General features: G+C 35.8%; 2 protein-coding genes across 2 annotated transcripts in view; both read left to right on the forward strand.

Moving 5' to 3' along the window:
* Window positions 1–17645, forward strand: part of DNAAF5 (dynein axonemal assembly factor 5) — a 28683-nt gene extending 11038 nt beyond the window's left edge. The window contains exons 7-13 of the mRNA XM_040574143.1: window positions 248–391; window positions 5258–5426; window positions 8052–8199; window positions 12895–13045; window positions 14365–14521; window positions 15910–16101; window positions 16616–17645. Of these exons, the coding sequence (XP_040430077.1) occupies window positions 248–391; window positions 5258–5426; window positions 8052–8199; window positions 12895–13045; window positions 14365–14521; window positions 15910–16101; window positions 16616–16755 (1101 nt within the window). The 3' untranslated portion in view covers window positions 16756–17645. The remainder of the gene's footprint in view (window positions 1–247; window positions 392–5257; window positions 5427–8051; window positions 8200–12894; window positions 13046–14364; window positions 14522–15909; window positions 16102–16615) is intronic.
* Window positions 17646–18920: 1275 nt separating this feature from the next.
* SUN1 (Sad1 and UNC84 domain containing 1) overlaps window positions 18921–20011 on the forward strand; it is a 34668-nt gene continuing 33577 nt past the window's right edge. The window contains exon 1 of the mRNA XM_040574116.1: window positions 18921–18998. The gene's annotated coding sequence lies outside the window, so the exon portion shown is untranslated. The remainder of the gene's footprint in view (window positions 18999–20011) is intronic.

Below are 20011 nucleotides of genomic sequence, written 5' to 3' on the forward strand. Positions count from 1 at the left end.
AATTGTGTGATTAAGAGCAGGATCGTTTATTTTGTGAACGGGACAAGGGAAGAAGATTATGTTGAGTTCTATACAAAGTAGAATGTAGGTCATCAAATGAACTAACACAAAATGATCAATATATTACCAATTTAGGAGATTATACAGCACTCATATTTTATTATTGTCACTTCCCTTATCTCTCCCTTAAAATGAATATTATATTTTCTAACAAACGTAATAAACTTACTTCTTTATTAAAAAATAGGTCTTTTATATGGAACAATTGCTTTGTTGTGTAGAAGCATTAATTGAAGTGTGCCAGGAAGACTGCAGAGAAATTTGCTTGCAGCTCTTGAAAGTTTTGGTGACAGTAATGGCAACACCAAATTCTCAGCACCTTAAAGAAAAGGTAAGCAATTAAGTGGTTTAGTATTTTGTTGTGCTTCTGTTTTTTCATATTGGTAAAGCACTTTGTATAAACACAGCCATGATTTTTTGTCTTGTTGTTAGGCATTAAACCACAGAAATCCTTAACTGTGAGCACATTCACAAATATTGGTAGAGTTTGAAATGAATTGCTGTTGCATCGACCTTGACACTGACTCTGCCCCTTTGTCTGTCTCCTCATCTTTTTCCATGGCTGAAATTGCTTTGGATTTAGTCTGTTTAAAACAGGTACAAGCAATGTATCCAAAAGACTAAAACATTAAAATCTGAAAGCTAAGAAGTATCATCCTTCTAGTTTTGTTTGAGTATTGATTATTTTCGTATGTATGTGCATGTGCGTATAGCAATTGGTCTTTCAAAAATTGTGCAGAAATACAATAGCTAAATATTTAGATATGCATATAACTTCAACTTCATCGGATTCACTCTGTTAGAATGAAATAAGCATGAGGGAATACTTGGATTATAAAAATAAAACTGTTCTTCAAATGCCTATCTCTATGGCACTGTTCTGGTAGTTAGTTAATATTTAGAAGTCACTGTGAAGGCTGAAAGATCTATGGATGTTATCATTTGCCAGTCAAAATATTGGTATTTCTGCTTTGCTAGCAACAGATCAGACAGTTCATATTTGTTAAGTGCTATAACTATTTCCAGATGACAGCTTCAAGATCTTATTTAGTGTTGAATTTTGCAAATCCACAGAGTTGTAATGAAGATTAGCAGTGATGGAGACTACATCTTATAGGGTATTTCTTTTATAGATCTGGAAGATGGTAGTGCTAGGGGTTAGTATGGGAATAAATTTGTGGTCAAAATCTAGGGCAACACTAGTGCCTGAAGAGCAGAATATGTTAGCTCCTACATAAGAAGAAATCTACTTAATAACTGAGTTTGGCTGACATAACAGAAAAACTTATTACTCTCATAAGAAACTTGGGAGTTGGCCTTATTGTTGTATCTTGTAAGGCTTGTTCACTGAAGGGTTGGCTGTATCAGTGGGGAGTAATAGCTTATGGTTAGTCCAAAGTTGTGCACCTCTTACTGTACATACTACATGTGATTAACAACAAAATTAAGTTTGGAGTTGGGGTTACAGTTTGGGACAGCAGAGCCCGGAGAGCTACGTTTCTTCATAACTTTGGGTGAAGGCCCACAGAATTAAAATATGTGCTGATTCTGAGAGGGGCCCTAGAGTCCTGTTTTATTTTGTGGTCAGTATGGGTCTGCAGGCTGTTGTTAAAACAAGATATTTTGTGTGTTTAGATTAGGTTTCAGAATAGATGGCTTGAAGTACGTTAAGGGAGCATGGGAAGCTCACAGCTGGTGAGGGCTGCAGTTGGCCTAGGACAATGCTTTACTTAAGCGGATGTTATAGTTAAGGTAATGGTTTAAGAAAGGAGGTATTAAAGAGTTTGTACTTATCATTGGGTTCTGCAAAGCTTTGGGTATGCTGTTTGTGCTGATTGAACTGTTGCTGCTTAATTTTTTAGGTGAATAGAAGTCACTGGATTATTGTTAACATTAGGTTATATACACAAGCACACAAGTGGCCAGGAAAAAATTTGGTAGCACACCTAAAAAGGGAAGAGAACTAAAGGTGGTTCTGAATAAGTTTGTTTTCATATCCAGAAACAATATTTCACTGCATAGTCTCCTTGTATTAACAGGTAGCTTGATGACAATCAAGAGAACCATTACACTGGATAATTTTCATTTTAGTGTCTGATATTATGCAGGGGTGAGAGGGGCAGGAATCTTTCTTCTAAAGGTACTATCTTAATAAACTATTATGTCTTGAATGACAAAAATCCCAATGTCAGAGTTTACAAATGGGATGCCTGTAAAGGGAAATGCAGTCTTTAGAGAGAATTTGACTTCAAGATGAAGATAACTTTGAAGAGGGAGACTAAGTTGTGCAAAAAGTTGATGTAGTGAAAGGAGATCACCAGAAAATGTTGTAGCTGTCGGGTAATATTCGTTACAACTTACAATACAGAACTCTGAAGCTGGTCTCAAATCTCCTTTTTTGACAATTAAAGAACAATTCACCTACAGATCAAGAGTGCTACTGTCCATAAAAAAAAAAGTGATTTTTTTTTTATGTTTAGGCACACATCAGACTCATTTTACAGTGTTTGACCTTTTTACCTCCAGCCAGAACTAAAAGTTTAAATCTTGTTGCAGGAACTCTTTAAAATCAAGGACATCTCTAGATGCCCTGATAATAGATGAGCATTTTGGCTAAACATTATCTCACCCTCTTAGTTCTCTCTTCCTCTTACTTCCCCGAGCTAAATATCAAATATATCACCAAGCCATCCTCATGGAGTATAATCGTGACCTATGCGAGTTGTCTTTTTTCAAATGTGCTCCTTAAATGTGATGGCTATTCTACTTCCTTTCTCTTGCTCCCAGGCATGATATTCCAAAGGCCTGTGTATCATCAGTATTTATGGTCCCATAGCTGACAGGCTGCCTCCAAGGAGACATACATATAGAAAACTAATCTGAAGGAAGTAAAATGGAACAAGCTTGAAACAAGTATTGAACAGACTTTGCAGGACAGAGAGGTACAGCACAAAGATCCGTCTCATGAACAGCCAATGTGAGAGTGAGATTTGTTTTTTGGCCTTTTTTGTTTGTTTGTTTTGTTTTGTTTTTAAAGAGAAAATCTGTCCAAATAAACCTCAGACAGATTGATCTGGTATGTTTTCCAGTATCTTGTCTATTTAGCCCTAAAATGGTCCATAAAGTCAGCAATGTCCATTTAAAATCTTATGGATTCATACTCCTACAAAGAAAGCAGTTTCACGGAGGTAAATCCATATATTTTCATATATGGAAAAGTTAATCTCCAAAGATTATTAAAGGTTGAGGATGTTCTTGCAGTTACAGATGATTTTTAAATTTGACAGTACTTTGGATGAGAATCTTTTTTCTCATTAGCCTTTCTTTTAGCTAGACAGAATCTGGCAAAGAGATTACATAAGTACAATATATAAATCTGTTACAAAGACAAACACAGCTTGGTGTTTGTTTTTTGTTTGTTTGTTTATTTTTTTTTCCCAGTTACTGGGTATTCTGAAACTTCAACTTGCAGAAGGCAAGAAGTCTGTGTTAAAATACTCTAAAAACATGTAGAACAAATGGATTACATCTAGCCTTATGAATATAAATTTGTTGTTCAGAAGAGAAGCCTGCATTCAGAATCAAAAGATTTTGAGTGTAAAAATAAATTATTCCAAAATTTGCATTGTAGAACTTCAATTCAGACTTTAATATAAGGAGACAGAAGATCACAGAGATATGAGGCCACAATTGAAGTGATCTGATTGTGAGCGTTGCAGTCTTCTACTTGCTTGATTGGCCCTTTTGCTCTGTGTTCATCAGTGTTTCTAGTTGCTTGGGGCTAAGGAAAAAGATCAGGACCACCAACTGAGCAATGAGGTTTTGTGATGAGGAGTATGATTTACAGCCCCAAATAGACCGAGCTGTATCAGATGTTAGTCAGTTAGGTGTGTATTGAGCTTCTCAGTGGTATACCTGGTGACCTAAAGGTAAGGCTTTGTTTCATTGCCACTGTCTTGTGCTGTCTTCCTTCTTCTTTGGGCACATATTGATTATAAGCATGAAAATAATGCATCATTAAACTTGCTAGCTTCAAGTACAGGAAAGAAAGTCACCCTTGCTATTTTTTTTTTAAACTATGAGACCCTTCTGAATGAGAAGACATGCATCAATCTGTTGACATATTTAATTTGATCTCTCCTACTTTTTTGCAGTCATGAAACTACTTAATAGTGTGTTTTAAATCACCTCGAAATGAAGCATTGTTTTGTATCTGTTTTGTATTTTTTTCAATAAAAGAAAGGTATTGCAGATGGGGGGGTTGTTGATGGAGAACGGTTTCTGTCTTGCCATGTTGTCGTGTATCTTCCAATTTATTTACAGAAAAGGAGTATTTTACCTATAAGTTATTCTGCATTGTCTTGACTGTCTGGCAGAATGCTTCCATGTTTCAGCTAGCTTGTGCGATTGAGTTCAATTTAAAAGTATTAAAAATATGACTACAATTTGTAGTTGTACTGAACCACTTAAAGACAAATGGTGTCACTCATAGTGCTGCGCTACTTCTTTCCTTCTAGAACTGGAGATCATACTGACAACATAGGTTATTTCTCAGTGGGGGTTCTGGCTGTTCCGTGCTCTTTATTCTTGACTCACTGTCCACTGAAATCACTAATACTATAGATACTGCTTTCAGCATGCTCATAAACTCTTAGAGAAATTTTTTACAGCATTTTGCCTAATTCAAATTTTTTAAAGGAAAGAAAAAAAATAAAACAGGCGCTGGAGAGAGGGAGTACTTTCTCCTCTCCAAACTAGCAGCAATAATTTTTGGAAGTTGCCACAGCATCCTAGATGTGAGTTTGGGAAGTTGTCTTTATGAACATGTTTTAAAGCATTGTTAAATTAGGAGAAAATCACTACATCTTTAAAACTAATAAGAACTGGTTTATATTTAGTTAGTTTCTGGATAGGTTTTCAAATGGATTCGATTCTTTTATTTTGCTACTACATTGTTGTGTTCTTTATGATTTTGTTTTGAAATCAGGACAAATATTTGTCTTAAAATCAGAGTTAAAGGATTTATTATAGGCAGACACCGTATATCAGTCTTGATTGTCCAAATTGAAACTATGGAAATCTTCTTCTTCCTTCCCTTCTCATAGTATAAACAGAGAGTTTTTAAAGTTTTGCCTTTTTAAAAATATATATATATCGTTCCAGTTAAGATGAAGTATCTCATCTCTATTTTTAACAGGCAGAAGAAACAGTGTGTTCATTAGCAGAAGTGCAGCAATTGGATAGTTTTCTTTGTCTCTACAAACAGCATATAATTCAGCTTTTGGAATGGGTTTCAGTATCACATGATTCTTGGACCTGCTATTCTCCAGAAATATTACAGTTAGATGTCATCGCAAATCATTCAGGTATGACTTATTTAGTAGTTTGAAGGCTCATCCAGTTAAAAAAAAATAATAAAGTAATAATCTTGGTAGCCTGCAGATACGTGTTTTATAATGAATAGTGTAATATTCAGAAGCTTCACAAGTATAATGAAAACCGAAGTGAAGACATTCAAGCAGCTCAAATTCCAAAAGACTACTTGGCTGCAAGGAGCCTACCAAAAGCACTTAAGTAGCAGTATACTTTTGGGTAAATGAAACAGGTAAGGATTATGGGGAGGTGAAAAGTTATGAGAAGGTAGATAAAAAGTTAAAAAAACTTACGATATCCAAAAGTGTATCTGTTTTTTCCATCTATTCCTTTATCTTACAAAAAGATGCTTCTGTGTACAAGCCTTTCCTCACATATGTTCTCCAATGTACCACTACACAGGGTTTACTGAAACACTCTAGCATATATTTCAGCTAACTTCAGATCTCCACAGTGAACATACCTCTGACACAACTGTCCTGATTACGTTTGCAGGCAAGGGAGGCAGTGACAGGCAGTTTTTTGTCCTGGGCAACTGTTTTAAGATGTTTTATCCTGTTTATTTGCTTTTTCCTTTCTGTTGGTTAAAGCAGGAATGTATGCAGTGACTTTGGCTACCAGTATCCATATTGCAAACAGATAAACATGGACAGATATGTTTTAAGGAACTGTTATCTTCTGCATTTAATACTTGAACCTCAAAAAAAAAAAAAAAAAGGCCTCATCAAACCTATATGAAACACTCACTCACTGGTTTGTGCATCAACCAGTATAAGTACTTTTTTTTTTCATCTTTAGAAAGAACAAAACATTTTTTCAGTGCAAGTTCTGAGAAGCCAACTTTTCTGTAGATTTGCATTCCTTATCCTGTGACTGAGGAACTTCTAGACAGTTGTCTCTGTTTTCCTTAATGGCAAATAAATCATAAAACGTCTGGGCAAACATTTTGGCTTGCATCCCACGCTGGTTATATGCTATTGTCTGTGTTTTCTGTCTGACACAGCATCTCCTGGAGCTATTCTGTTTGTTTGTTTGTTTTTCTTTCTTTTCATTCCCACACATAATGTTATTTTTGATCAATGTAATCAGGTTTACTTATTTTAAATTTTCATTTTTTACTGTTTTTCAGGAATGTATGCTTACATTGAAATTAGCAATGTAGATTATTTTGTTTATTTTCCATCTGTTGAGTTGCTGTTATCAATTTGATATAATAAGTGTCATAAAAATTCCTCAGAACTCACATGAAGCAATGTGTCTTGAATAAATGTTAAGAAAATAGAGACCTACTTGTTGGCATGGAGATACAGCAAACTGCAGCTTAACATTCACCCTGTGTTGCTTAAGTCTAGACACTGAAGTTTGGTTGATTTTTTAATTTATTTTTTTAATTTTAAACATTAAATTTCCAGATATAATTAAATGCTGTTGAACTTGTTTTGGATTATTGAATGCTTCAATCTGTGCATTTCACATGTGAGGAATGTTCTTGTCATCAGAAATGCCAAAGTGTTGTGTCTCTTTCTGGGAGGGTTTTCTTAGTGACTGGAGTTGAATGGAATGTGCATCACAAGAAAGTAAAGCTGAAGAAGTTCCTAGGGGAAAGCATTTTATAGCAAACAGAGCAGAAGGAGCATTCTACAGTAAGCAGCTTGCAGAATAATGCATGTGTATGGTCTACACATACTCCTCTTTAAAACCATGTAGTTATTAATCAATATCAAAGAGAATGGTAGGAACTTCTTCCTCTTTTGACAAAATCTTTTCTTCAGATGTTGGGATAACAAGTTGGGCTTTGCTTGTTTATTGTTTAGCGGTAAAAACAGAATTCATCATAGGATGTGAAAACATTAACAGACTAGGGAATGAGTTTGGAAAATATTTTTATTTCAAATAGTATCTTCTAAGAAATCACCATATTTTAGATTTCCTTGTAAAATGCAAATAATCATCATGGAGGAATAAAACAACTGCAATAATTTTATTATCCAAGTTTTGAGGCCGACCCTTTCAAACATGCCCTTTCATGTACCTCTGAGAGTCATGAACACTTTTCCTTGAATGCTGTATGTGGAAAAACTTGAAAGAAAGAAGCCAACCAATTCTGCTGTTCGGCGTGGTATCACAGTCCTACCAGCTTCAGTATAATTTTCCATTAAGTTCTATAAAACCAGAACTTTGTGCAGTCTCAAGCTTTCAGAGCTACATAGCAAACAGCATTAGTCCCCCCCAAATGCGTTAATCCACCCAGACTGCTGTTTCATACTGCACTGGTTCCAGCAGGTAGCAGATGTCATTGATATGCTACATAATACACTGTAGCACAGCAGAACCAAAACAGTTAAGTGAGATGTGGGGTAAAGCAGTCTTCAGGGAGCACCAGGCTGCCATGGCTAAGGCTGCAGGTACCTGAGCACATGGAGAGTTAGCTTAGGTATTTCTACAATGCCTAATACAATGTAACATGGGTATATCAGCAGCTGCCATGCAAGAGTGGAAAGTTAAATAGTACTTTAATACCAAGCATATTACTTTTTTTTTTTTAAGTACTCTGATGTTAAACATCCAAATAGAACTTACTTGTGCTCCAAAATAGGTATTGCATGTTCTTTTTCTAGGTCCTGTCATAGGTGAAGCTCTTGATGACTTTATTCTCATTCTTAAGACGTGTCTTCAGCCAAACAAAGATCCCCAGATGCGCTTAAAACTTTTCACTGTTTTATCACAGTTGCTCCAGAAAGCAAATGAAACCGTCAATTCTCAGGGGTAAGTAGAGTTCTAATTTCACACGGCCATTTGAACACTAAAGTAGCATTAAAAAGTAATGACCATGGTAGTTATTTAACCCCTATAATTGTGTCCATGTTAGCATGTGTGGGAGAAGAAAGGCTTTCCCACCAAATTCTATAGCATATTTTTCTTGCTGTATTTTTTAACAATGCTCAGAAGGGGCATGCAAAGGCAATAATTAAGAAATAAAAAGTATGAAAATTGAAGTCTGGACTTCTTCCACTATAATTCTCATATCTTTGTCACTGTGGAAGAATTAAAATTGGATATCATGAAGATCTGGATAGTTTAAGAAATAAAGAAACTACTATAGTTGGAGAGAATATATGTTTGAAAGCTAAGATGGGGATTCTTAGGAAAGAGGGGTTTTTTGTTTGTTTGTTCCATTCCAGCCAACTCCTAAAGCCTCAAACTTTGCCTGTAGCTATGGTAAGAAAACAATCAAACACTTGAAAAATATGGCCATTTTAAAATTGTGGTATAGCATGGTGTTTAAAAAGGATTGAACTAAATGTTTGGGAAGGAATTATTATTACTCTCAGTGACTGATGCTTGAAGTCTCCTGTTGCTTGCAGTATTTAAGCATTGCAAATAGAGTCTAACTGTAATTTACTATGCGTATAAAAACCCTCCATTTATAACAATCCCAGCAGCGGGGCCCTTTGTCATTATTAATTTAGCCCTACTAGCAGTGAAAACTCTTCTGCAAAGTTGTCCTGAATACATAAAGTGCATCTACTCCATTTTCCCAGTGCCTGCTGCATTTAGTATGTAAATGCATTCTGATACAGTCTGCATCTTTTTTTTTTCATTTTTAACTCTCTAATATTCTTTTTTTTTTTTTAATCATAGGAAGCATTCTTCCTAAAAGTACTTTGATAGCAATGGTCAGTTATACTTAGCTTTTCGTGATTCTGATGAGCAAATAGGCACTCAGTGGGCATCCTGATATGTTGAACACTCATACAGATTCTTTAAGGCCATGTTGTGATGAATGTAGGCATATTTTTGCCATTTTTAGATTTATATTTAGTATATTGCAGACCTCCATCCCATAATGGGGGGTGGAGGGTAGCGGAGGGAATGGGCAGAAGAACCCTCCTGTTTACCATCAGTGGGGTTCCACGTAAGCTGAAGAAACTCTGCTAACACATCCCCTAATAGTTTCTGAGCTAGTATGAAAGAGGTAATGTAATGAAGCTGTCCTTTTTTAACTGAAAGCATTTGTGCTATTATTTGTTGTTACCTGTGTACGTATTTTCGGGATCCAATATTCAAATCCTTATCAGGTGTCAGATGCAGTTATTTGGTATCCTCCTCTTTCAGCTCAAAAATAACATTATAGCTTACAGCAGAATAGAATTTGAAGACCGGGGGTTTAATTCTGTGTTCTGCCTCTCATTTTGGTCTATGGAAAGCATCCAAGCAGTATGACAGGTACGTTACATAGCGTGCTACAGAGTCCTGACTCTCTTAGGGCACACAGATACTGCTGGTAGAGAGAGATCGCCAGTGGAGGACCACAAGGTAAATTTCATCAAGCAGTATTATTTTATTTGAGCAACAGTCAAAGTAAATAGGATGAATAAAAAATATTTTCTGTGCAACTCAGTCATTTGTATAAATAATGGAACCAAAGGAGGGAAGAAGAAAACAAACCTGCTGTGCTATTAGCTTCACTTGGATTCACAAAAAAGGGCAATTACCATTGGAAAAAATAGAAGAATATGTTTCAAAGTAGTGTACTCAGCAAATAGAGCCACATATCACACTGCCTGTCCACAGATAGCCATGATGGAAGTTGCTTAGCTCCGGGCAGTGTGAGTGAATGACCTTTTGTCAAGATTAGATACATCCAGTAAGGTTAATAGATCTGTTTGTACCAAGAATGACTCCTGGCTAAGAATGGCCCACCATAGCTCATAATGAGTCTCTGTCCTCTGAGAACAAGAGCAAAGCAATGAATTTTACCAGTAGGTTTATCTTCAGAAACTGAAAAGCAGTAGAGGGAGTGAAATGGTGCTTTGAAGTTTTGTTCTTACTTCCCACTGTAAAATCAAATGTTTTACTGGAGGAAGTAACATATAAAGATTTTGCATTTAAATAGATGCTTACAAAACATTTTTGGAGTTTTTGGTTTGTGAAAGCAAATCCAATTTTGTTTCAAATTACCTAGATTTAGGATACTAAGTTTGGGGAAAAAAACAACAACCAAACCACCAAACCACAAACACTAAAGCCAAGTGCAGCAGTGCCATGAAAGTAGAAAAGGAACCAACCAAGAAAAAGAAATATAAAAAATACTTAAAATTTCATTCCATTTTAATTATATAAGTCCATAAAATGCAGTTGGTAATTTTAATGTAATTCCAAGGCTTGCCTTCTATATCTGCAAAAGAACTACATATTGTTATATGCATAGATTACATTTTAGTTGTTTCCTATCCAGTTTAAAATAAAGTCTCAACTCACTGAATACAAATAGCACAAATATGTTCTTTCATGGAAATAGCTCACATTTAAAAGTAAGTTACATAGATTTACAACAGTAAGATCTGAAAATGTAAAGAGGGAGAATTTAATTGCATTAGCAACAGCAAAAAATACATCTTAATGGTAATGAGAGATGGGGCAGTGAAGTAGTAATAAGTTTTGGTTACACGATCACATTCATTGCTGGTAGTAATTTTTTCGGCTCCTTAAAACATTTTAACAGTTTAGATAGGAAGGGTTCCAGTTATTATACTAAACACAGTTCTGTGGTCATCTAATTTTATTTGAGTCTGACATTATTGTGTCAGATAACTGCCAAGTGTTGCTTTACTGATTCTATTTCAAAGCAGTAGAACAAGACTTCTCACAAATAGCATAGCATTCTGGTTAACATAATACTGATGGAATTTACCTCTATGTTTTGACAGGTTGTTTTTCTTTACAGTTTAATAGAGGGCTTTATTAAGAACAGAAGCAGCTACTGATCAGATAGCCCAGAACTGCTTTGGAGCTGCTTTGGAATGATGGCGATCATTAGTTACATTTTTTCTGGCAACTTTTTGAATGGAAAATTATTCACTCAGGAATGTGTTTAAAATAGTAAATCTAAAGGTTTTTGACAAATTCAGATGTGTCTAATGGGACTTCAGATTTCTTGTTATTACTGAATCATAAGTGCCATCTGCTGGACAAGAAGCAAGAACTAACTTTCTGAGACACTGCTCCTTTCTTTAGCCAGGTGAATAAGCAGCTGACAGGTATACATATTTTCATCATGTAGAAGATAAGAGGTTGTCAGTTTTGTGTATGTGCAGTAGATAACAAAAGTCTGGCAGGCTAGCTAATCATACTTTAGTGACACTGTCTAACTGCAGTGGGGAAAGGGTAGTTAAAGGAAAGAAGTAAATACAATTACATTTGTGATTACATTGATATATAGTATTATTGTGGGAAATTTTACCATCGCTGGATGATTTTGTTTTGTTAATTTTGTTTGTGTTTTTAAAAAAGAAGTTAAAAGGTACTTAGCAATAATTGTTTGTTGTCAACATCTGCCTGTTATATTCCTCCTGTGGCTTGGCACATCTCTGTGGGAGCCACTTACTCATCCTGGCATTGTAGGACTCTTAGAAAATCAGCAACAGCTTCTTCCCTTTCTGTCAAGCACTAGGGTGGTGATGTGCTGTTTTGCACTCAGGTGGCTGCAGTCCAGGTCTGCTGGAAGTCTGAACAGAGTGGGATGTGAGTCAAGGTAGATTTAGCCTGTTAATAGTCAATCTGTTTTGCACACTGCCAGCTGCTCTTTAAGGCACAGAGGCAAAGTGAATAACCAGAGCCTTAATTATCTACTGACGGGCCAGGCAGACATGGCTTTCTTGATGCAGAAGAGTCTTTTTAAACTTGTGTGTAAGATTTATATCTTTCTTTCTTAATTTAAAATTGTTTGAGATGAAATTAAATGGGTATGAGGGAATGTTGCCTCTTGCAATTTTTGATTCTTGCAACAGCTTTTAGTATTGTAACAACGCATTCAATAGAGGATTAGGAAAACACATCAGCAAAAATATCACAGATTTGTACGTTTGTAATGAAAGCAAACTGGTATTGGGACTGGCACCGTTTAAAAATCCTACAGACCTCACATCCTTGAGGGAGACAAGTTTCTGAGCCAAGGGAAAGCTGAAGTATTCTGGGTAGACTCCCTGCAATATCAGTAGTTGTGGTCTCATCAGTAGCTTTCATACTTTTCACATTGTGAATACTTTTGATTGGACAGTCTCAAAGGGCCTTACAAATATTAATGAATCCTCACAGCATTCACATGGAGTGTTATCTCCACTTCACAGACGGAGAAAATGAGACAGAGAGAAGGTAAGTAGTTTACCAAGATAACACGGTGAGTCATGGATATCGTCTGAAGTGGAAGAAAGTCTAGGCTCCCCTTTCCATGAATGTTAGGTATTTGTTTAAATATTGCCTTGAAAAATTAAGTTATGAAAGGCTTATCACATACATTATAATCATGTTGGCTTATAAGTTTTGTGTTTGTTTTTTTTCTTTTTTTTCCCCCCCTTTTCTGCCTATGTTTCTATGACAGAAAATTCTCTTTTACATCCTGTCAGTCTCTTTACCACTTTCTCATGAACCTTTATTTTGTTTTCTTATTTTTGGCTCCAGGCTGTTCCCTAGCTACCTTGAGACTGTGATAAAAGACATTCTGGCTCCTAATCTGCAGTGGCATGCTGGAAGAACAGCAGCTGCCATCCGCACTACAGCTGTATCATGCCTTTGGGCTCTAATTCACTGTGAAACACTTTCACCAGAAGAGGTAAATTCTCTCTTTCTCATCAAGTGTACTTTGAAATCTTAGGCAGGAAAACAAAATAATTGAAGGAAAAAAAAAGAATAAATCCTTATTGTAAGTAGGATTTTCATATGGTTGTATAGTTTTCGTAATAAAATTAATTGCAACTGAGCGCTAATAACTGAAATGATCAGAAGTGAGGAGACGATGATATCCTGATAAAAGACCTGAGACCTGCTATATGGTATGCTGTAGAACTTGCCGTCATAAAATTTTGTAGATCTGTTCTAGCATAACACCAGTTCTGAGACACCAAACACTCAGGCCCTTGACATAACTGGCCCCTTAGCCAGTACGTGCAGAGCGGCACTGGAGCCAGCCAGTACATGCTTTTGTGTAATGTGGTGAAGACAACTTTTCTGGTTGCCTTGGAGCCCACAGGTCCATTTAGGAAAAAAATCTAAAAGATTCCTGGAAAGGGCAGGAGGAGTTGAGATGGAACTTGAAGGGTATCTATAGAAACTGAAATTGAGAGCTGGCAAGGAGTATGCTTAAAGAAATGTTAGGTGCTGTAGTGATCAAGGATTAATTGAATCTGAGGAGGTTTTAGAAGCTTGTTTGCTAGCAAAAATGGCATTTGTAAGGGAAAATGTTCAATGTAAGGACACTTAAAAACAAATGGACTTAAAATATTATTAAATGCTTATAGTCTTTATTGCCTTTATAACAGACCTTAATTGAACAGAATGCTTAAACACACGTAACTGGTTGATTTCACATATACAAAAACAACATCAGAGACTACTGTTGTGTTTAAATGTTTTTCTGAATCACTGGGGGACCTAAATGGCCTTTTACATTAATGTATATGAAATGTACATATTAAAGTCAAATAATGAAACTCACTAAAAATGTTGTTTTAAAATAATCTTTATTTGAAAGCTTCCTTTTAGAATAAGAGCACCATCTACTGGTACATACACATAATCCTCATCTCCAAATTACTGAAAGTCTTGCCAAGATTTTTTTTTTTTTTTTTTTTTAATAAAAAGACAAGCAAGTCTAAAGCTTTTACAGATAATGTAAAACTCATGCATATATACCGAGTATTCATGAAATGGCTGTTCTATTGGTGGATTTTCATTTCCCAAGCTTCCTTAGAGGCAAAAATGATGCTGTGTAATGTAAAGAGATTCAGGTATAATTATAGTTAACTTTATCTTTTTAAATTGTACAAGCCAGTATCTGTGAGATCAAATGATAACTGATGTAACCAATAAGCATATTGTTTTAGAGTGACTGAAAAGCTGTTGTTCTTCTTATGCTTTCCTTGTTAATTCTAGATCTTGAAAGTCAAAGATGCGCTAATGCCCCAAATTATTGCTGCCATGGATGAAGACTCTAAAATTAGTCGACTGATGGGTTGCTGTATTGTTGGTGTTTTTTTAAAAGTCTGTGGGAGGCAGTTTGATGAAGACCAGCTTACCAAGACTTACCCAGGTAAGTGTAAGAATTTAGGGGTTTGATGATGGAGGCATGTCTTCATATTGAAGAATTACACTTACTTTTTCTCCTGAAGTGTCATAGAAGCTTTGTTTGTAATGATAAAAAATCATTGTTCTGGAGCAGTTGGCAGATTTGCTGTGTAGCTGTAGGATTCACTCTTAAGGTTGTCCACCTCACCTACAGTTTCATTGCAGCTGGTAGCAATGAAAGTACTAACACAGACTAGGAAATGACAGATCTGCTACGTCAAATGGCTTTAATCCTACATAAAGAGCAAAAAAGCCTTTAAACGGGTATTTGAGGTACAAACCGGTGTAGATTTCATGTTGACTTGGTTTCTCAGACATATTTATTTTACTCCCATAAACATATTTTAATGCTATTTCTCTGTTCTTTTATCTGGTGTTTTAACTATTTGGGTACTTATTCCCTAGAGTAATTTTATAGATATTAAGGAAGTGGAAAAAGTAGATTGGGAAAAATCATACGGTCAGCAACAGTTTTGTATATGAGAGGCAATTTGACATCTTAATCCTGCAGAGATGAAGACATGATTTGATACTGTCAAGTGAGACTGTATAAAGTATATAAAGTACAGGTATGCATTTTAAAGAATCAAGATGTTAACATACATGAGTAGGTGTTGTTAAGTGTGACTCCAACAGCACTTGCTTCTTGCAGGCCCTTTCTGTGCTAGCTTTTCAACTGCCATGTTTCATTTTATTGAGGTATTCTGTTGCTGATATGCTAATGTCATTTTTATGTGCCCTTGCTACCAGCTGAGCAGAACTGAGCTGAAGTATTCCCGGTGTTATTATACGTTAGACCACTAGATGGAACTTTAGTCAGTATTATTGTCTCCAAGGCTTACCAGTATTTCATCTGCCTTGCTTCCTAGTTCAGACTATGTGAAATAATGTCTCAACTATAGTGAAAGTAGAACAGTAATGCATTATATAAATGGTAGTCACATCGTTCTCCCTGTTGTGTGGGGTTGGTTTAAAAAAAAAAGAGAAGAAGAAGAAACTCGTAATCTACAGTGCTGTAATGTCAACTAGAGATATTTTCTCTAAAGCTTATTAGGATGATGTTGGTATGTAGGTAGTGTGTTAGCCAACTAATCTAAATAATTTCATGCATTTATTTTAATATTTTGACAACATAATTAACTTTTAAAAAACAATCCAATAACAATCCTATGCATGCTTTTAGGAAGAATATACTTCATGTATTCCACAAGTTCAAAAGACAGAAAGATGTCACATATATAAATGCAACAACAATTTCAGTGATTACAAAATAAATTTGCGTTTTGAAATAAAAATAAAAGGATAACTTCTCTGTTAGTAGCGATGGTTGGTTGTATATTTGTTCCTTTTCAGAAGTTCTAAAGCGTTTGGATGATGCTTCACATGATGTACGACTGGCAGCTGCTTGCACCTTAACTAATTGGTTTAAATGTGTAAAGGACAGTGGTATGAAATCTGTAATGAAAAGTAATATTGAGTGTCTGTACCAAGAACTGTTGATACATCTGGATGACCAAGATCAAGATACTCAAAATGCAGTCCTAGGTAAGACTTTCAGCCATATATATTTTTGACAATGCTTTACAAAGAATGCTGCTTTCATGTAACACTTGAAAACTCTTACAGCTAGGGACTACTCCTAGCAGGCTGGAATCACTGGAAACTTTCCTTTGGGTTTCAGTGAGTATGAGCTCAGACCTTTTACCTGTATGCAGAATGTTTTATCTAGTATTTACTAGAGTCAGAATATGAGTGTATCTGATGTATCAGAACCCTGAATAGACAGTAAACAGGATATGGACTGTAGACACTAACCACTGCAGGATGTGACCATACCCTATCTCTTAACAGATTCTGTGGAATTTATTGGTGTATCAGTTTATGCATTCAAGCATATGGATGTCAAAATACAGACTTTAGTAAATGAGGGGGGAATTAGTTTTTCATGATTGCTCAACTTCTAGAAAACTTCCAGGTTAGGTTTCAGCTACTTTGAGAGAACCTGGATAGAGAAAGACAGAGCAGCTAATGTTTTATAAACCATATTTTTGTTTTACAGATGCTTTAAAAGAAGGGAGCATTTTATATCCAGAACTGCTTGTGAGAGAAATTGAAGTGGTTATACATAAGCATCGAACACCAGTCTATTGTAATCAACTACTACATCACATTCAGTCAGCCAAAGAACCAGTTTTATGAATCAATGCTGATTTTTTAGTGAACTGCATGTGAAATATGTTTGATCTGGATTGGTTTCATATTTTCATTTTCTTAAGGTAGGCTGAGCAATAAATAGATCTTTTTTTCCTTTGTAAGTTCAGTATTAGTTCATTTAAAACTCAGGTTAGCACAATTCTATGTTCTTTGCCATTTGAAGGTGTTTTTTTTTTCTTTTCCTAGCAATAAGACAATGTTTAAATTCACTTTGCATTGGAACTTTTCCAGGTACAAGGTTTAAAAGAGGAATATTTTTGAGGAATCTGACACTATTTATATTTGAGAAAGATAATTTATTTTAAAAAACTAATAGTGTAATGTTAAATTTATGTAATTCAGCGAGTACTTAGTCTTCTAAGGAGCATTTCAAAATGGATAATATTCAGACTTTGCAGCGTCAGGTCTGTGAGGAACAGTTTTATCAGAAATGAAGACAGCCAAACTTCTGTTGCATAATGCAGCAGAATTTTCATGGTGTTTTGAGTACTTGTGCTAGTATAACAGGGACATATTCTGAGTAGGTGTCACTAAAGGAATGTTTTGTATTGTCATTGTATTACATGTTATGACTGAGAATAAAACTAACAATTTTTAAATTAAGGATTGTAATGGAAGGAAATGTGCTGTTTTGTCACTTAGATTAACAATATTTATGTTGTTTTTGTTAAATATACAGCATCTGCATCTTTTATGTTTATACTATAGTGCCTTGGTAGGCAAGCAACATTTGTTTGCATACTACTTTGAAGTGAAATTCTCCAATACTAGGTTAAAGCATTTCTTTAAATACCTTTGTAGCGTACAAGTTGTAGAGTTTTCTCACATTCTTAGCTATGTAATAAAGTGGGCTTCTTAGATTCCTGTCTAAGTCATTCTGGGGTACAGTGCTATTTATTGTACACACAAAAATCATGGAAAACCAGGTTCCTGATTTTTTAAAATTATTAGTATTATAGTCAGAAAATGTTTTTTGCTTCTACCTCCCAAGTACCTTGGCTTTGTATCAAGTCTAAAAACAGGCTCTTCAAGGTTTGGGAGTACTCCTTATGCTATAGGAGTACTCCTCATGTTTGCTTATCCTTCTGAGATAACTACTTTTTCAGACTTAACTACCTAATTGTACCAAACCGTGGTCTGTTTACATCAATACCTACTGGCATTCTCAAAGAAATATTTGAGAGAAAAGAGATACACAAAGCAAGACCTATTTCTATCTTAAAAGCAAAGTTATGCAAACTTGTGGCTACTCCTCCATAAAATACTGGGTTGTTTTGAAAACCCTATCAAAAGGGACAACAACACTAAAGATACTGAATAAATGAGTATTTTCTTAGCAATCTAAAAGCTCTTTGCCATTTCTCTAGAACTGGATGCTCATTTTAAATCATTTACATTGTCTTTGAAGTTTTCATGAAAAGACAAGCTATAACTTTTCCTTTACTGAGCACCATTTTAGTTGACTGATAACTGTTAATAACTGTGTAGTTCAATATAATGAGAAGGCCATCAGAAATTCTTAGAATGTACAGTAAATATAAGTCACTAGAAAACACTACATCAAATAAAGAAGTTGTGGAGTCTCCACCCTTGGGGATATTCAAAACCTGACTTAATACATCCTGGGCAACCTGTTCTACCTGACTCAACTTGAGCAAGATTTGGACTACATGATCTCCAGAGGTCCGTTCCAGCCTCAGTTATTCTGTGTTTCTGTGAAATTGTTTTCTTAGTCTAATCAATCGTTAAAAATCCAATCTAATTAGACTGGAAATAGACTACATAGCCATCTTAGCAGAGCCCTTTTGAGATTTCATTCAACACCTTATTCTCAAAAAAATGGGATTTCATAGCACTGCAAAGCAGCCAATTCTTCCAATACAACTTGAAGTCTTGCTTCAGCAACCTCTTGCTGTGTCAGTAGGTACACAATTGAAGTGTGTGGTAGGTTTTTTCCGTCTTGCTATATCAGCTATTATGTGTACTAGATTTTATTTGGGTTCATTGCATAATGCTATTATGATCATATTAATTACATAACTTTTAAGCAAGGACAATTTTTCTTGGGTGAAATGGTTATCTCGAACTTTCAGACTTTAGATAAGCAGGCTTACTAGCCCCGCCCATCGTGTGACGAACATACGTGCTTCTGACTTTTGTCCTTACAAGCTAGAAGACCTGTTTCAGAGGATCCTGGGACTTAGATTCTCAGTGAAACAAAATTTTTGGTAAGTGTATGCATTTGGCTAACTGAATATAGACTCTTCTAAATGTTTGTTGACTACCTTAAATAGAATCAATTGATTAGACATGAAGAGAGCACTGTAAATTAATGCACCTAGACTGTGAGAAGAAGGCTACATCTTGAGAGCGCAGTTTGAGGAGAGACTGGAAGTTAAGTTTGTTCCCCCATCCATCTTCCTCTCACCCGTGTGGGTCCTTGTAGACAATCTGCACATTTCCTCAGAAATGCTTTAAGCAAATTATAGGCAGCCTGTCTGCAGGTGTCCAGCAGTGCACTGTGTCATCTCATCACATGGTAAAGATGCACTAATGCACCTTGTCTGCTTGCACATGTGGTGTGCTCCCCAGAGTAACCTCTAGCTATAACTGGATCGTGCTTCCACATTTGCTGTTTGAAGAGGCAGGCAAATGTAGTTAGGAGGGAAGCTCCGAGGTAATCACGAAAGGACTGTTGAAGTGTACCTATAACTTAAACAGAGCAGACATACTTGATGCAGAATATTGTGTGTGATGACTACTCAATAGATTGTGAAGTCCCCTACTCGTAACTGTGGCTCTTATCATCTGAAATAGCTATAGAAGCTATTAGAGTGAACTGTATCTTTTAACTGAAAAGTTTTCATACACTGGAACATGCAGATTAGAGTTCTGATTGGTTGTTGTGTAGGTTTTACCTTGCTTATGAGAAGTCGCTTGTGCAAGCAGAATAAACACATTACAGCAGTGCTGCAGACACCAAGTAACATCTTGGCCTGTGGAAATCAACTGCTGGCTTGAGAAGAGCGAAGTTTCTGTTTCATTTATGGAATCTGTGTTAGGATCACTGTGTGGGAAAGTGAGCAACTTTTGTTTTTACCCATAGAAGACAGGATCAGATCTGGCCCAGTTAGATACATGATGGACTGAGCCTCAACTGCCTCAACTCTACCCTTCTAGCAAAGCACTATCCATGTTTTAAAGAGAGGGAAAAATATAAAGCAAAAAGTCTTCATTATTA

This window comes from Cygnus olor, chromosome 15 (genome assembly GCF_009769625.2).
Source record: "Cygnus olor isolate bCygOlo1 chromosome 15, bCygOlo1.pri.v2, whole genome shotgun sequence".
In the NCBI taxonomy this organism is placed as follows: Eukaryota; Metazoa; Chordata; class Aves; order Anseriformes; family Anatidae; genus Cygnus; species Cygnus olor.